The sequence below is a fragment of the Oryzias melastigma genome, linkage group LG4, assembly GCF_002922805.2.
Source record: "Oryzias melastigma strain HK-1 linkage group LG4, ASM292280v2, whole genome shotgun sequence".
In the NCBI taxonomy this organism is placed as follows: domain Eukaryota; kingdom Metazoa; phylum Chordata; class Actinopteri; order Beloniformes; family Adrianichthyidae; genus Oryzias; species Oryzias melastigma.
The window spans coordinates 19247219-19264373 of record NC_050515.1 but is presented as its reverse complement, the minus strand read 5'-3'; the positions used below and the strand labels follow the sequence as shown (position 1 = coordinate 19264373).

General features: G+C 37.9%; 1 protein-coding gene across 1 annotated transcript in view; it reads right to left on the bottom strand.

The window, feature by feature from the left end:
• Positions 1 to 17155, bottom strand: part of LOC112150300 (BMP/retinoic acid-inducible neural-specific protein 3) — a gene marked incomplete in the record, with an annotated part of 77439 nt that overhangs the window by 51750 nt on the left and 8534 nt on the right. The window contains 1 exon segment of the mRNA XM_024278487.2: positions 250 to 618. Coding sequence (XP_024134255.1) covers positions 250 to 470 — 221 coding nt within the window.

Here is a 17155-nt window from a genome sequence, read left to right as displayed (position 1 = left end):
GACCAGTCTGTTTTTCATTATGACTCATATTGGAACTAGTACATTGATGATAGGTATGTGGTGTGGTAAGAAATAGCAGTGACATTTTGAAGGTTGTTTTTTTGTCTTTCTGTGTTTTATAACACTTTAGTTGAAGTTATATTGATAGTATATGGCCCGGAACTAACACACTGGAGTACAACATCCTGATTTTTATAGCTCAGCTGGTGTTCAAAATAAATGCCTCGTCATGCCTAAAACACAACCTACCTATATATCTTGTATCTGGTTGAGAAACCTTGCCGGTTCTTCTCCACAAAATCGATGTACTCTGGAGAGTGGTGGAAGGGCCCCTTATCTGACAGGAGCCAATCCAGAGGTCCCCCTGGTTTGTCATTAGGAAGGCCGGCTGCTACTGCTGTTGTTGCTGCACCAGACCGTAAACACACCCAGCAGTGAAGGCTGAGGCTGATGACGCCCCATAGAGCCATCAGAGATGGAGGGGGGGAGGGGAAGGAGGGAGGTGTTTGTGTGGGGCAGGGGAGGGAGGGCGTTCAGCAGACAAAGACACTCTTCATTAGTTGGCTCCTCCACTGGGATGACAAGGGGTCCTGCATCACCTCAACACCCCCCGTGGACCTAAATGAAAAAGGAAAAAGAAACTGTTATAAATGAAACATCCACTGAGGCAGAGAGATGGTAGGAAGGAAGGCGACAGGTTAAAAGCACAACATTTTTACAACTTTGTGTCCCGATAAACCTGGTCAAATGTCTGTTTTTTTTCTAGGGGACTTATTTTTAAGATGTGACGAGAAATAATTGGAAAATTTATCGCAAAAAATGGTAACATTGATCATTTCCAGCTTTAGGATATGTTGCTTTTCTCAATGCCATCTCATCTTATGACAGTGTTTTGACAGGAGCCTTTGGCATTGCACTTTATTGTGCTAGTTCACCACCTGAGCATCATTTTTCAAAGTCTAGGGCAGCTGGGGTTACCAGTTATTAAAAAAATAAAATAAAAACATAAATAAAAAAAATACAATTTTAGCCTGTTTTAGAAAATGTTTTTCTTCTGAAGGTTTGGTTATTCTTCTGACTGCTCTTTACGCCTGGAGACACTTTTGGCAGCAATGAAAGCTTTCCATTTTTAAAGCGCAGGCCAAAGTGTAGATTTTTCCCAAGTAGTGTCCAAATTCTTTCAGCTCTACTTCTACTGGTTGCCGCCAGGTGATTTTTAGCCGTCCTATTTTTCTTTTTCCCATCTGGTGTCCAGTGTAGTGCTGCCTTCTTCTCTCCTCAGTACATGTCCAATCCATTTCCAGCATCTTTTTGAGATATTTGTTGACATGTCTTCATGATTACAAGAGGATTTTCGGGTGTAGAAATTGGAGCGTTTTGTCAAGTCTTCCTGAGTCATTCTTGAGCACTCTACATCTCTATGAGACCAACTGTAATGGGAGCCCATGGGCTGCCACCTTGTCTTGGTTTGGGCGTGTTTAGTTGACCCAGATGGAGAGCTATGTTGGCTGGAGCTTCGTGCTCCTTGTTGTGTCTCCCATGCCAGACAGATTGATGGATAGAGGCCAGACTAAAAGGAGTGGCACAAGACTAACCACCCCGTCTTAGAAGTTTAAGATGGTTACAGAAACAGTGACAAAATCAAAAACTGGGTTAATGCACAAAAATGGTTGTTTGGACTTCTGTAAAGGTTCGTGTCAAAAGTGACACTTCTTACTAGTATTTTCATTAAATGACAGTTACTGCCTCTTCTCTTACCATATTTGAAAGCCATATGTCCTCTACATATAGTCATTCAGGGGGTTGTGAACAAACATTTAACATTTGAACAAAATTGTTGTTGTTCACTTTTCCAACATATTCTCACTCCCAACTCGTCACATACTGACAATTGGTTAGGGGCCGGAACCGGTCAAGGACTTGGACAGGTTCCCTGCAGTACTGGTGCCAGTTCGTGCCTGGTACCGCGTCTGGTACCGCATCCGGGCTTGGTTTTTACGCGGAACTGCATCTGGTACCGGTTTTGGGTCCTGTACCGCATCCAGTACTGAGTTTGGTTAACAGTACTGGACGTGTTCCGAGGACCAGTCCACGTCCATCTGGTATTGCGTCCCGAGGGTTGGGATACAATACCGAATGCAGACCCTTGATTTTACAAACAGCAAGCACGTCAAAAAAACGATGAGTTGAGGACACCCAAAATGTCAGTTTTTGAGGTGGAGGGGTCCTTAACCAAGCATCAGTATGTGACGACTTGGGGATGAGAATGTGTAGAGCCATAGCACTTCCCTTCAAGGGTTGCCACAGCAAAACAGCCTCAACTAAGTCACATTCAGTCTGGCTGAGATTTTTACCCCAAATGCCCTTCCTGACACAACCCTGTATTTTACCCAGCACGATGACCGAGGCTTGGGGGCCCTTGTGGCCACATCTTACATCTTATCTTATATATTTAAAAAAGTAGACATCTGAAGATTATTCTATAAAATAAACAAAAATAAAGTCTTATGAGACTTTGTAACATAACCTGGTGAGTTCAGGATCGGCCACAGAACCAGTAAATGGAGACACCCATGTTGGTGGTTAATGGAATTGAGAATGAATGGGGTTGGTTGAAGGTGGAAGGATACCTTGCATAACAGCCTGAAAGGGGGATATATAAACATTGATATAATTTAAAGGATAAGGAATTAGACATTGGTTGGATAGAAAAGGCAGGGATAGCTGTTAGATCAAAGCAGTGATGGAAAAACTGAAATAAATGACAGCGTGGGAACTGAAAGTGACAGCAGCCAAAGGCACTCGTGATGGGAGAGGGGGACATCTAAGCTTTACTAATTGCAAACACTTGAGTTTCCAAAAAAATAAAGTGTGTTGTTAGAATTTTATACCAAACACTTGTAAATAAAGCTAAAAACGGAAAAGCTTAATATTTAAATACCATAGCTTCCAATTAAATTGATGCACTTGCTAAGCATCTTTCCACTATGTTCTGGAGCTCTTATGAAAGTCTGTAGTTCATTCAGATCTGTTAATGTCTGGGCATATTATATGGTAAGGAAAAATAACTAGCAATTATAGGAATGTGTCTACCTTATTGGTGCTTAAAAAAAATGTAGCATGTGGTAAAATTCAGAAACACAAGAAAATTAAGAATTCGTTTTTTCATAGGATTTATGGTTTAATTGCTTTTTGGGAAAAATAGCCATATTTATAGAAAACTCAAGGCTGAAATCAATACATGGACTTTTTTTCATAGTTTGCATATTGAGACCTGACTTTAGATTAAAATGAATAAAATGTCAAGTGTTTATGTTCACAAAATAGAATCCACTCTAACACATCAAAATGATCTAAAAACTGCCACACACATGCACATTATCATACTTTTAAAGCATCACTTCTGTGACCTTTCAGATCGCCGCACAAAACTTACTTCAGTCTCTATTTCCATTCCAAGCGCTGTCAGTCAGGCACGCAGAAGCCAAACACTTTTGCTTTGTATGTTTGAATGTGAGGTTGTTTGAGTCCCATTATGGTATTCTGATGACAGTCTGTCAAGTTAACTCAGCCGTGCGGCCACATGTGGGTGTTCAGGATTTGAAAAATCACCACATTTAGTTCTTTCCATGCACAGCAGGAGGAGAAAGCACAACAGATGGTGTGCTGATGGACCAAAAACGGGTTTAAAAGGTACATCAAAACTATTATATGTTCATACACTGACATAGTCACGCATGAGGGTTAATTATTGAAAGTTAAGCAAGCAAGAGAACTTTAATTTAGCAGTTTTAATGAGATGGGATTTGTTGGCAATTTGGAAATTGATTGTAGTCTGACACTGCTCCCTTGACTCTGGCTGTCAGACCACAATGTGTGTTGACTGTCTGTTTCTTTGCTCATGTTATATGTGAAATAAAAAAATAAAAATAAATCTATGTATTGTGAATATACAAGTATTTTTTTTAAAAACATTAATTTAAAGTGTAGCTTTTTGGCACATTAAAAATTCTAAAAATTGTCTGTATCAATTTTAGTCACAATCATTAAAGTCTGAGGTTTCAAGGATTTTAAGGTAACTTCTTTTTTTTCAGCTGTGTCAATATATTTTTACAGTAATGTACACTTTCCACATTTTAAAACTTGGCTTTCGATTTGCCAGTTGTTTTTAGTTCTGGTACACAATGAGGTCTTCATGGAGCATTATTTCAAATTCCAAGAGTTTCTGCATCTATAACTATGCAGAAAATAAAACAAAACAAAAAAATCTTGAGATTAATGCTGTCATTGTGTCAAAACAATTAACATAAATCTACAAAATTCAACGGTAATGAGAAATAGAAACTCCTGGATGCAGTTTAATTATTGAATTCACTTCAGACTGAAAACAGATACAAAGTTTGTAAATTATATTTTCTGTACATATATTTATGGAAAACCAATTTCCATTTATACTAAGAAAAGATAGAAGTAACAATTAATTTAGTTGTTTTTTTCAAGACCACAATGTGTTTCAAACACCATCCAATCAAAACAAGTCCAATTAATTATTCTAGTCTGTTATATAGTCAGTAGCAGTCTTGCTAATTCGACCTCACATGTTTAATCATGATTTTATTGTTATTTTATTGTTTTATTGTTTATTTGTTGGAAACAAAGGCAAAACCCAGGATAGAAATATAAAATATATATGAAATATAAAATATATGTGAACCTTGTGAGACAAAAGGAACTAAATTTACAAACGCTTAAAGTTCATTAGAACCCTTTTTTTTTCATTTTCTATTATTTTTTTAATTTATAAATGAATTTTTATACATTATTTTGCAGTGGGTAACAAGAAAGAAAGTCCAAAATGCCCCACAATCTAATTTATTTTACTGTAGACATCAATATGCACATTTGCAGTTTGAACAGGTATTGAAGAAAGTGCAGACATATATTTGTTGCAATTCAGCGCAGCACTACTTTCAATAAAATAGTGACAGGAGAACGGCTATCCAGGAGAGGGAAAAGGAGCAAATTCTTTTTCAATTCCCTCACTTCTTTTGTTGTTGATGCAGCGAACGAGTCCTTCAGCAGTTTCTGTTTTCATTCCGCTGCTGCTGAATAGTTTATTCGTGCAGAGATGGAGAGACCTCTGTCTTCCTCGCGTTTCTGTTATCTTGTGCCACACTCTGTGTTTGAGCTCCCCGCTTCCCCTTTTTTTTTTTTTCCTTTTTCTTTCACACCTCTGTTCCTTCTAAAGAAAAGGGGGCCGCACAGCGAGCAAAAATGCATTTTGTATGTTTGTCAAGATCTGAAATTCGTACGAGGTTCCTTGTTACAGTGTTGCCATTCAAAATATAACTTTTATTCACTCTAAATCTATGTTGCAGTGAACTTGCGCACAAAATAAGTTACATTCCTGTTCTATTTTCTCTGTCTTAACTCAACTCGGGAGAAAAAGTTACAGACTTCTACAATTGCAATACCATTATTATAGATCAGATCATTTTATTTTTTAATTCAATATTTTTATATTTGAACTTTGGAATACGTAAGTTCTTTCATGTGACTTTTTTTTCTATTTGTACTTGGATTTGTGGTATTTTCGAGTTTACTTGGGGATATAGAGGTATACACTGCTCTTGTAGCTGGAAGAATAACATTCATAACCCCCCACCATTGTGCTTGTTAGTTGATGTATGACATCTCTTCTAATATATTTAATTTATTTCATTTATTCTTACTTACTATTTCATGTCCCTTGGCCTGACATAGTTAAAAAAAATGTATTCAAAGGACTAGCATATCTGCCAAAGAACATGGACCAAATTTCTTGAGTTATCAGATTTTTCAATGAGCATGTAAACAAAATAATCCAATATTTTCTTTCTTTATCTAATAACAGCAGGTATCCAATATTGAGAAATGGCATTAGCACACAATTTTGTCCATGAGAACCCTGATGTTTATCTTTTATGTGTTCATCCTTATCTAAATTATTTCATATTAAATCTCCAACGTATAAACGGAACACAGAAAATGAAAAACTTACTGTTAGAGTTGAATTTTCAAGGGAATAGTGTTTCCTTTTTACAGAGAAAAAAAGAGCTATTTGCAGAAATCCTAGTTCCCACATTAAAAAAAATAATGCTACAATTATCTGTGCCATGTTTACCAATCATAGACTGAAAGAAGATTCAAAAGGCTTATAACATGCAAAATCACCTTTTCGAGCGTTTACGTGTATGATAATGTTCGTTCTTTATAATAAACAACCCCAAAGAGGTATTTTCATCCATTCGCACATATTTGAGCATTCCCTGCAAAACCTGCACTCTGAGAGCCAGCCCCTCCAAACCCAAAAAATGAGTGGGTTCTCATAAGCTGACTTAGACAAGTGAGAACAGCCCCTTCCAGCACTGACAACAGACTAACACACACATCCATTCTCTCCGTGGAGCTAATGTTACTCAGAAAAACACTTTCATTTTAAATACACAATACCATAAATGTTCCAGTTGTATCCGGTCTCAGATAAATGCTGGATCTAACAGGTGTTTCCCACTTTAGATGCCAGGCTCTTTTAAGACAGCAACAATTAATGCATAAACTTTAGGAGTGTTTTTTTTTTTTTTTTGTTTTGTTTTGTTTTGTTTTGTTTTCCTTTCGCATTGCCATTGGAAAAAAACATAGCTGACACAATTCTTGAAGACTTGAAGGCCTAAATGCAGGTCTGATTATTACTTTCCCCTATGTGTTGAAGTGTCCTTGGGCAAGACACCGAACCCTGCATTGCTCCCTGTGGCCTTGTTAACACACTGCATGGCAGCTCTGCTGTCATTGGTGTATTTGGGTTAATGGGACTGTGACTGTAAAGCATTTTCAGCCTTGAAGAAGGTAAAGAAATTACAAAAAAATCCACTGCTTTTTACAAATACAAAATGTGCAAGAGGGGATGATTCTCTTTTGATCCCACAGCCGGGAATTTTAATAATTGATACTAATAAGAAATTATAGTAAGGTGCAGTATTTATTATGCAAACTTGCAAATCCTCTATTTTTTTCTGACAACACAATTTGTCAGACAATGCACAGGTTAGTCATATTATTTATTATACATTATAGTTACATACGGGGAGTTGACCCTCATGAACATTTTCATTTTCCCTATAAGCTATACCCTGTATCCACGTGTAAAGGTAGTTGTGACTAAGGCCTTAGATAAGAATAGCTAATTGATCCCAAATTGGGGAAATTTAATTGTTACATCTTTTTAGCCAAACAGTAATGTGCAAATAAAATAAATTCAAATGTGCAGAAAGTTTTCCCACCAGTAATAAGACTGTTGAGTTGTATACATTGACTGTTTAAGAGAATAGATGGAGTGAGTATGATGTCAGCCATTAGCTCCAATGAAAGGAAGTCAATTCATTCACCTTTTTTTTTTCACAATATGAACGCCGCCATGTTGAATCAGTAAGCAATGACTTGTCATAGTCGGCCTGAGTCATGTTTCTATGGCAACCTCTCCCCAATCAGGAATGAGTTTGTTGAAACTCCACACCTCTACTACATGAAATCTGTCATGTTTCAAATGCTGGACGTGGGGGCCAGCAAGCACCACACTTATTGAGTCATCCGATTGAGCAGTTAAAAACTCTATGCACCAAAGGAAAAAAAAAAAAAACCTGAAAGAAATTGGATTGAGGGCTGCACGGTGGCGCAGTGGTTAGCGCTCTCGCCTCACAGCGAGAAGGCCCCGGTTCGAATCCCGGCTGGGACCTTTCTGTGTGGAGTTTGCATGTTCTCCCCGTGCATGCGTGGGTTTTCACCGGGGACTCCGGCTTCCTCCCACCGTCCAAAAACATGCTTCATAGGTTAATTGGTGACTCTAAATTGCCCCTAGGTGTGAATGTGAGAGTGGATGGGTGTGTGATTGAGGCCCTGCGACAGACTGGCGACCTGTCCAGGGTGTACCCCGCCTTCGCCCATCAGCAGCCGGGATAGGCTCCGGCACCCCGCGACCCCGAACGGGATTAAGCGGTCAAGAAAATGGATGGATGGAAATTGGATTGAAAAAACATGCAAATTTAGCAGAGAAAGAGTGGTTATTCTGACTAATATAATGACAGAGTAATGCATGTTATTTCTCAATAGAAGTCTACAGGATTTTGGCTTCTTGGAGCCCGTGATCACTTCCTTTTTGGAATGTGAGAGGAGAAGGGTTACTCAGTCTAGTTATACAGTCTAAAAGCTGTTGGGTACAGTTCTCGCCTACATTAAGTGTGGACTAATTTGCTACTGAAGGAGCTACCTCCTCTCTCTGATGTAGTGGATGAGAGGTGTTGTCCATTATGGACGCCAGGTTGTCGCCCACCTCTGTAACAGAGTTCAGTGGAGGGTCCAGAACAGAACTGGCCCTCCTGACCAGCATGTTAAGTCTTTTATGCCCTGGTTTGCTGCTGCTCCCCACCAGACCAAAGCAGAGGCCACCACACAGTCATAAATAGTCCTTTCCAGAGACCTGCTTACTCACTTTAATCAGTCTTTTTTGGCGACTTTTCTTGTAACTCACTGATCTTTATCATAAAAAAATTGAGGTGAGTTTGGGAGACCCAAAGAAATCTGCAAATTAGTCTTCTCTGTGAACACTCTGGAAGTTTCCTAAACTTGAGACTCTCAAACTTGCAAAATAATTAAGAACTCTTATTAACATTAAAGCAATGTAAAAACACAATTATTTCAAGCTTAGTGAAACACATCCCTTGGAGCTGAAATAAAGTGCATTTTCTTTATCATATTACGGCATACTAATACAGGTTAAAAGTGGTTTTGCTTTACATTGCACTTTTTGTGTACATGGAGTGCCCTTGCACAAAGGGGATTGTATGGCATGCTAAAACCAAAATAGAGCACAGAGGTCATATTAAAAGACTCTTTAATCCTATCATCCAACAGGCAGCTTTCCAAAAGCTGATGCAGTAAAACACTCGCCTGTCTGATCTTCATTCAGGCTTTTTTTTTTTTCCTATCTCTTCTTCCGACAACAATCTATTTCCTTCCTTCTCTGCATTCTCAAACACTTCCATTACCCAGTTGGAGTCACATTCTTCACGTTTTATTCACTTTCTCTCCAAACATTAACTGTTGTTAGACAGGTCAGTGCAGACCATTAGAATCATATCATTGGCCAAAGACAGCCACCTACCAAAACTGTGCCATCAGCTCACTGCATGATAACAGATGTATTTTCTTTTTTTCAAGCTCACAGGGGCTTTATGTCACAATCCCGAACCTTATTTAAACATTGCTTTTCATCTAACAGTGCTAACATGCTTCTCCTTGAGGCTCCTCCTTGGAAACCAAATAATCTAAAATCCACATATCCAAGGTTTGGAGATTTAATGGGAAGGAATTTCAATTTGAAGCAGAAAGGCAGGCACTAGGGTTTGCTGCAGATCCACTCAAATATGATTTTGCTCAACGCGTGCCAGCAATAGCCCAAGGCTGTTTCAAACTGCTGTATGAAATGAAATCTTTCTTTTTTTTTGTTGGTGTGGAGGTTTCCTCAATGGAGTTGTGACACGAGAGTAGAAGATGGGCGAAAGATTTCCCAAACGTTAATGCACTGATGATTTGCATCTCCGGAATAATAAGATGCTGTCAGAAGAAGCCGCGTTTTGACATTCTTTGCACATACATTCATGTTTATTTTCAGATCGCTGCTGTTATTCCTGAAAAGGACTAATCTATCTTTTCAGCATCAAGGTTGTCTGTAATTGCAACAACGATTTTATAAGCATTTTTTCCACCTCTTAAAACATCTATAACAGTTATGTCAAGGTTAGGCGCGACTCTCTGGCTAAATTTAAAGTCAGCATGGGTACCCATGCACAACCCCTTCAGCCTTGTAACATGACAGACAGTTGTTTTTCATAGCTTTAAAAAATAGCCTTTTCCAGTGCACTTTTCAGCTGGAAACATAATGTTCTGTTGAGAAACAAAGAAGCAGAGAGATTGCAATTTGTCTTTAAAATGACACCTGTGACAAGGTCCTGTTTGTTTCTGCAGGGAAGAAATATCCATCTGGATGTTGTTCTCATTCCACCAGTTCTATAGAAAAATGGGGTTTTAAACAAATGACTGTTCAAGTGAAGTGCAGCCATCTGTGGATCAAACTCCAATACCCGTCTATGCCTGTAATGAAAGGCTGCATGCAGCAAGTACTGTTAAATAATTAATGCTTTTTTTCTATCAAAAAAATATTTACCAAGTCAGTTTTGATGACACGAATCAAATGCAAGCGCTAACTTGTCATCGTTTGCTGTAAAGACTGTGCTCCAAGATCAATGTCACAGCAAAGACTCCCTGCTGTTTTTTTCTCTTACATGCTGTTTTTTAGCTGTTAAATTCTGCTCAACTGTTCAAGTGGTTTTGCATTCCTTTAGGGGTTTAAAATCAGTTGCAACCACACACAAATCTCTGTGGGACCAGATGCTGAGTGTTACGGCTGTGGCCGTATTTGGTTTTGTTTTCTTTTTGGTCGGGTGAATTTTTGTCAGAGTGGGACTCCTGTGTGTTGGTGGATCTTTGTTTGTGTCTTTCTGTAAAAAAATTTGAAATAAAAAGAGAAGGGAGCTGGGCTGCAACCTGTCTCCACTGCAGCTCAGTGAACTTCGCCACCTGGTTTACTTTGTGCACTTTGTAGTTTCTTTGGTGTTTAGTTTAGGTCCCACTCTGTGTTCTGTGTTAAGTGTTGGTTTTGTTAGGTGAAGCTGTAGGGGTGAACTGCCATTTTATTTAGTAAATGTTTTCTCCTGTTTATGTTAGTCCAGGGAGGTTAGTGTTTGTCATTATTTTACTGTTTCTTTTGCAGGTAAGCTCCCTGGGTTGAGTTAGTTGGGGTTTTGTTTGTTGTTTTGGCCTTGGTTCACCCTGAAGCCTTTTGCTTCACTTTTAGTTATTATTTTGGTTATTTTTTTTCATGTAAATAAATTTGTTAACTTTTTATGGAGACACTTGTGTTGTGTTTTGTTACACATTTTATTTAATTTATCTTTGTTAGGCCCCGCACCCCTAGACAAATTGGGGTGTAACATAAATTGGGGGCTCGTCCGGGATCTAAATCCACCCAGATCCCTTTTGTTTTTTTGTGAAATGTGTTTACTGGGATCTGTTTGGTTAACAGTTTTTCTTAATGGGTCTTTAGTGTAATTTACATTTGGTGAAGTCTGGGACTTCTTTGCTGTAAAAACTGAGAGCATTTTGGATTCGAGCAGGGAGTATGTCAACCCAAAGGTAGACCTTAGCTGGCTGGAACTCGTTAGTGGTGGTGGTATAAGTAACAGTGTGGGAGTGGAGGCTGTTGCACTTGTTGCTAATGCCACTAACCCCAATCGGACGCAGGCAGGCAGGGGTGGAGGCTCCTGCAGCCGTAGCCGGTAAAGGGGCAAACCCCAACTGCATTGTTCCAGACCAGGGCTGCCGTGGAGTTTGCAATACTACTTCCTTGCTCTTAAAACACAATAAGTATTCATTTGGTTTTGTCTGTTTTCGAGAATCGGGAGGATTCTTATTTGGTGTAGTGTGGCCTCTTTGCCAAATCATATTACATGTGTGGAGTTGAGACTCCAAAAATCAGTTACCTGCTCTCCTTTCATTCAAAATATAGAAATGTTACTAGGACAGTAACATTTTTAATTCATTCGTGTAGCTGTTATCTGAGGCATATTGCCCAGGTTTTGTTCTAAGGTGAAAATCTGTTGGCCAAACTTTAGTTTTGTTTTGGCACACAGTTTGATTTGTGTTGTGCCAGTATTTGGGTTGGAGTGGCTACAGTTTTGTATTTTTTTTTGTGGCTAGCACTCCGTTTGTTTCGTGGGTTTCTATGTAAACACCCTCTTAAGGAAAACTTCTTTAGGGGAAGAAGTTTAATTTTAAGTAGGGGGGTGTTACGGCTGTGGCCGTATTTGGTTTTGTTTTCTTTTTGGTCGGGTGAATTTTTGTCAGAGTGGGACTCCTGTGTGTTGGTGGATCTTTGTTTGTGTCTTTCTGTTAAAAAATTTGAAATAAAAAGAGAAGGGAGCTGGGCTGCAACCTGTCTCCACTGCAGCTCAGTGAACTTCGCCACCTGGTTTACTTTGTGCACTTTGTAGTTTCTTTGGTGTTTAGTTTAGGTCCCACTCTGTGTTCTGTGTTAAGTGTTGGTTTTGTTAGGTGAAGCTGTAGGGGTGAACTGCCATTTTCTTTAGTATATGTTTTCTCCTGTTTCTGTTAGTCCAGGGAGGTTAGTATTTGTCATTATTTTACTATTTCTTTTGCAGGTAAGCTCCCTGGGTTGAGTTAGTTGGGGTTTTGTTTGTTATTTTGGCCTTGGTTCACCCTGAAGCCTTTTGCTTCACTTTTAGTTATTGTTTTGGTCTTTGTAAATAAATTTGTTAACTTTTTATGGACACTTTTGTTGTGTTTTGTTACACATTTTATTTAATTTATCTTTATGTTAGGCCCCGCACCCCTAGACAAATTGGGGCGTAACATGAGATAGTCTATAAAAAGTAATACTTTCAAAACAGAAAAACAAATCAGATGTTTTTCCTTGTGACCAGCTCTGACCAAGTGACCTGCCAGTCATATTTTTGATTTGAAACAGATTTTTTCTTCTTTGTTGTGTTTATGTTTGTTTATCATGTCAGGCATGGCCTTTATAAAACACCTGCTGGCAGTTTAACCCTTTAACACCATAGCTGTTCCCGGCATTACATAAATAGCACAAACTCTTTGATGCACTGAACTCTTGAACCATCGTTCAACATGAATCAGCTGATTCTGACATGGAGCAAAGTGGCGCTGCAAATCAGCACAAAGCCACCTTTTTCTACAACAGAATTAGCTGATTTATGTTAATTGTGTAGTTAATTTGTTAGTGGACTGAAACTCAGCGAGAGCCACAAAGTTTCACTTAAAAGTTAGAAAAATACACTTTATTTATGTTTTGTGGCCATTAAGCCATTGATTTATAAAATTTAGCTTTGAAAAGTTCTCTACAATTTTCTATATACAAAAAATTTAACCTATTTCACTTTGACAATAGCACATTCAAGTTCCTTTCAAAATAAAACACATCCAGTGTTTAATCAGATCCTCCAGCTGTAGCAGATTTACTTCAATTAAACTGCAAGAAACATGAGATTTTCTATTAATGTGTCTTTTGTGTCCTTTCCTCCTTTTTCTTCTATTACTAGTAGATAAAAACATGACATTATTAGTGTAGAATCTAAATTATTTCAAAATACATATGTGTAAATGCAATAAGATAACGTTACTGATTGATTATAAACCACTCTGACAGTAAATTAAACCTTTTTCCATTATTTTAATTAGTTATTTTATATCTAACATATATAAAAAAAACCTAAACATAAGGTAATGAATTAGTTTATTAGTTTTTTCTGTAGTTTTCTTCAAAGTCAAAGAGCCACAATGGAGGAATAAAAGAGCCACTTGTGGCTCTGGAGCCTCAGGTTGCAGACATCTGTCAGTTTTTCTTGATGTTCCCTTAAGGCTTGTTGAAAATGGAAGGTTGTACTTGTGGTAAGCATTTTGTGCGATACATGTAAGGCTAATGTGAGGTGTACACATTTATGATGTGCAGGTGAAGCTTTCATATGGTACCCTAATACAATACTCTAGTTAAGGGGTGGGCAAACTATGGCCCCAGGGGCCATGTGCGGCCCGTTAAAGTATTTATTTTGGCCCGCCAAGCTGGAATAATTATATTGACTGTCCTTAGTAATGTTTTGTTTTCCCTGTGATGCTGGTGTCTACCTAAAGATCTTCTTCTTCTTCTTTCACTTTCGGCTTATCCCTTTCGGGGTCGCCACAGCGTAACAGCACCCACTGTTTCGCATCAGTGATTTGGCTGAGTTTTTACGCCGGATGCCCTTCCTGACACAACTCTGAGGGGCACAGGGACCCAGTTAGGCAGCAGCGTCAAGGGTCTTGCCTAAGGACCCAATCTGGGTGGGGATCAGTGGACAACCCTGGGAATCGAACCCAGGGTTTCTGCATGCCAGCCGTTCACCTAGCCCACTGAGCCACCCAGCCACTTTGGTGTCTACCTAAAGATGTTGCACTAAAAAAAAAATATCTTTGGGCACAGAAAGCTACTTTGCTTTCATGTGGTTTGTGAAAATGTGTTGTTTTCTAAGTCAAAAAGTTATTTTTTTTTATCATTTCAACACTGCATGACCACAATACTTCTGAGCTTTTGTTTTCCCATGAGGGACATGAACCCATTGATGCTATTGGCAATAAAATAAGAACAAAAGCCAAAGCTTTAAAATAAAACCACCAAAATGTTAAATTTGTATATATATATATATATATATATATATATATATTCCAATCAAAATGAAAGCATGCTTTTATCCAGATTCCATGTAATTTTCTTCTTAATGAGGTAGATTAACGAGACACGCCACACATCCATTTATGGTCTGGCCCTTTAAATTTTACAATGCTTTGTGGCCCACGAGTCAAAAAGTTTCCCCACCCCTGTTGTTGGTAAAGCATCAGTCATAACTGTGAGCTGGGTTGAAAAAAATCGATTAATCGATTTGAATCAATTTAAGCTTAATAAATCAATAATCGATTCACAAAAGATATGAATTGATTTAGCACACAAAGGTAAAGTCCACTAGCTTGATCCTAACGTTCAATAGAATTTCCCATAGGACGGCCAGTGCTAAAGCCCAGTTGACCAAAAAAATATATTGCTGACTTAATGAACATCTTTATTTTTACTTAAAGGCATTAATTTTAAAGAAATCATTTTTAAAATAACTCTTCGTGGTCTAAAATTTCATTTTTTTTCCCCATACTGTTGTCTTCTTCTTGAATAATGTGTACTTCTATAGCACAATCGCATTATTTCACTAATAAATTTTACAATATGTGAACTGTATCAGATTAATATAAATATATTCAAATTAAATAATAGATTTTTAATGTATTTATAATCAAATGTGCATAAATTTGTAAACTTAAAATTGAATTGAATGGAAAAATCGGAACAATAGGGAAAAAGACATCGTAATTGAATCGATTCAGGCTCTTGTGAATCAAATCATTTCTGGAAATTATAACTGATACACAGCCCTAGTTCAGATGAGTCCACTTTTAATGTGAACATGCCTAGGATAGCTCAAGGGTTATATGTTCGCAACAACCTGTCGCCCCCCGAAGAAAAAATTGAAGTGCTTAAACATTTTCTTTCTACATTTTCAACACAAAAGACTCAAAAGTTGACCTGTTTTTCTTCTGCTTTTTTTTTCCTTTTAGTAGACATTGTTCTTTAAGCAGCAATGTCTGCTTGCTGCAATCATTACAATCATCGGTTCCTCCAGACTGTAAATACCATAAGTTGTGCATGTCTGGTTCGTCAGTTGACTGGCCACAGTTCAAGTAGGATCTCAATGCAAAGATGTGTAGTTTTGTTTAAAGCAAAAAAATAGAGCTACATGTCAAGTTTCTTAAGATATATATATATATATATTTTTTTTTTTTTCATAAAACAAAAAAAAAAACAGTACAGATCCTAACATTTTCATTAAAAAAATGGCAAAATGTTAGAACTACAGCTATTAGCTCTAAATATTAATTTCCTTTTTCATAGTGGCATTGATTTACCACAATAGGATTTACTAACTAATTGGCGGATATTTAATTTGCTTTGGTATAATTGAATTATCTGTCTGTTTGTCTTGATTTGGTGCCCCTGATTATCTTACTGGAAATTGACGAGAGTTCCTCCCCCGTTTAAAAAAAAATATATATATATATATATAAAATAGAAAAAACCTGTTTCATCGCTGAGATAGAGCAGGTTTAGATTTAAAACCATTCCAGTTCTTAGCTTATTTTTGGAGTGTTTCCATTCTTAGCAAATTCTGTCTCTGCAGACTGGTGAGGCACGGAATCGTGTACAGCATCAAAAACAAAAATAAGACAGTATGCTACAATTCCTATAACATGACATCGGATTTAAGTTGCAATCTCCCTCAAGGCACAATGTCTTTTTTTTAGTTATGTTTTCAGTTGACAAAGTGATAAGAGGGCAAACCAAAGGCATGTTTCATTCAAAGCTCCAGCGCAGTGCCAGGGTTTTCTATGCACAGCATGGGGCTGGCATGCCCTGCAGCTATTTGCAACATCTGTGTGGAAGTCAATCCTTTTGCTGTTACATTTTCTTTCCAGATTATTAAAATGGAAAAAAAATCAATGCTGACTCTTCAAATAACCTATTATATTCACTGACCATCTGGGACAAGGAAAAACACCTGCAAACGTTTGATTCAGTAAAACACATACTTGTGTAGTCTTTCAATAAGAAAAGACCTACATTTTCTGCTTGTGTATCATTGTTAATGCATATAAAGCATATTTTAACACATCTCTGAATGAATTTTACAATCATCATTATGGCCCACAGTAGTCACTGACTGCAAGGACCATATTGTTTTGCAATTTTGAGCGAAAATTCATGAAAACATGCGTGAAGAGTCATCAAAATTTGCACATACCAAGTATCCAGAGAAAATTATTTTTTGGCATAGTGAACGACCCCACCCCAACCCCTACACGATGACATCTCGAGCCAGACTGGGCAGAAACGGGCCGAATGGGTCGAAAATCACTTATGGAGACAAAAATAAATTAAAAAAATTAATTCTGAATACAAAACACATATCCAGATATCCGAAAAAGCTTTTGAAATGATTATGTGATGGCCACATGACCTACGGCTTGGTGGCCATTTTATGTCTGAGTGTAAGATTTTAGCGAATTTCTCTCTTTTTCTCACAATATAGGAAAACGACACTATCGTTTGTGCAATTTTCACAAACATGACTTCAATCTACAACCAACACAGATGTTTCCTTGACTTTTGACCTTGGGAAGAGGCTACCATCTTGGATTTCATTTAAAAAAGCCCCTTTAGTACCAGCCACAAACAAAGTGCAAAGTGGCTGCTTAGTAAGTGAGGTCAGGTCAAAGGTAGGAGGCAAGTGTGGCGTTGGCACATAGAGGTTGATGGCGGGTAGCGCCTGTGAGTAGTGCCGCTGGTAGTGCAGTTCACATTTGAAAGCTTTTTTTTTTTTTTTTTTTT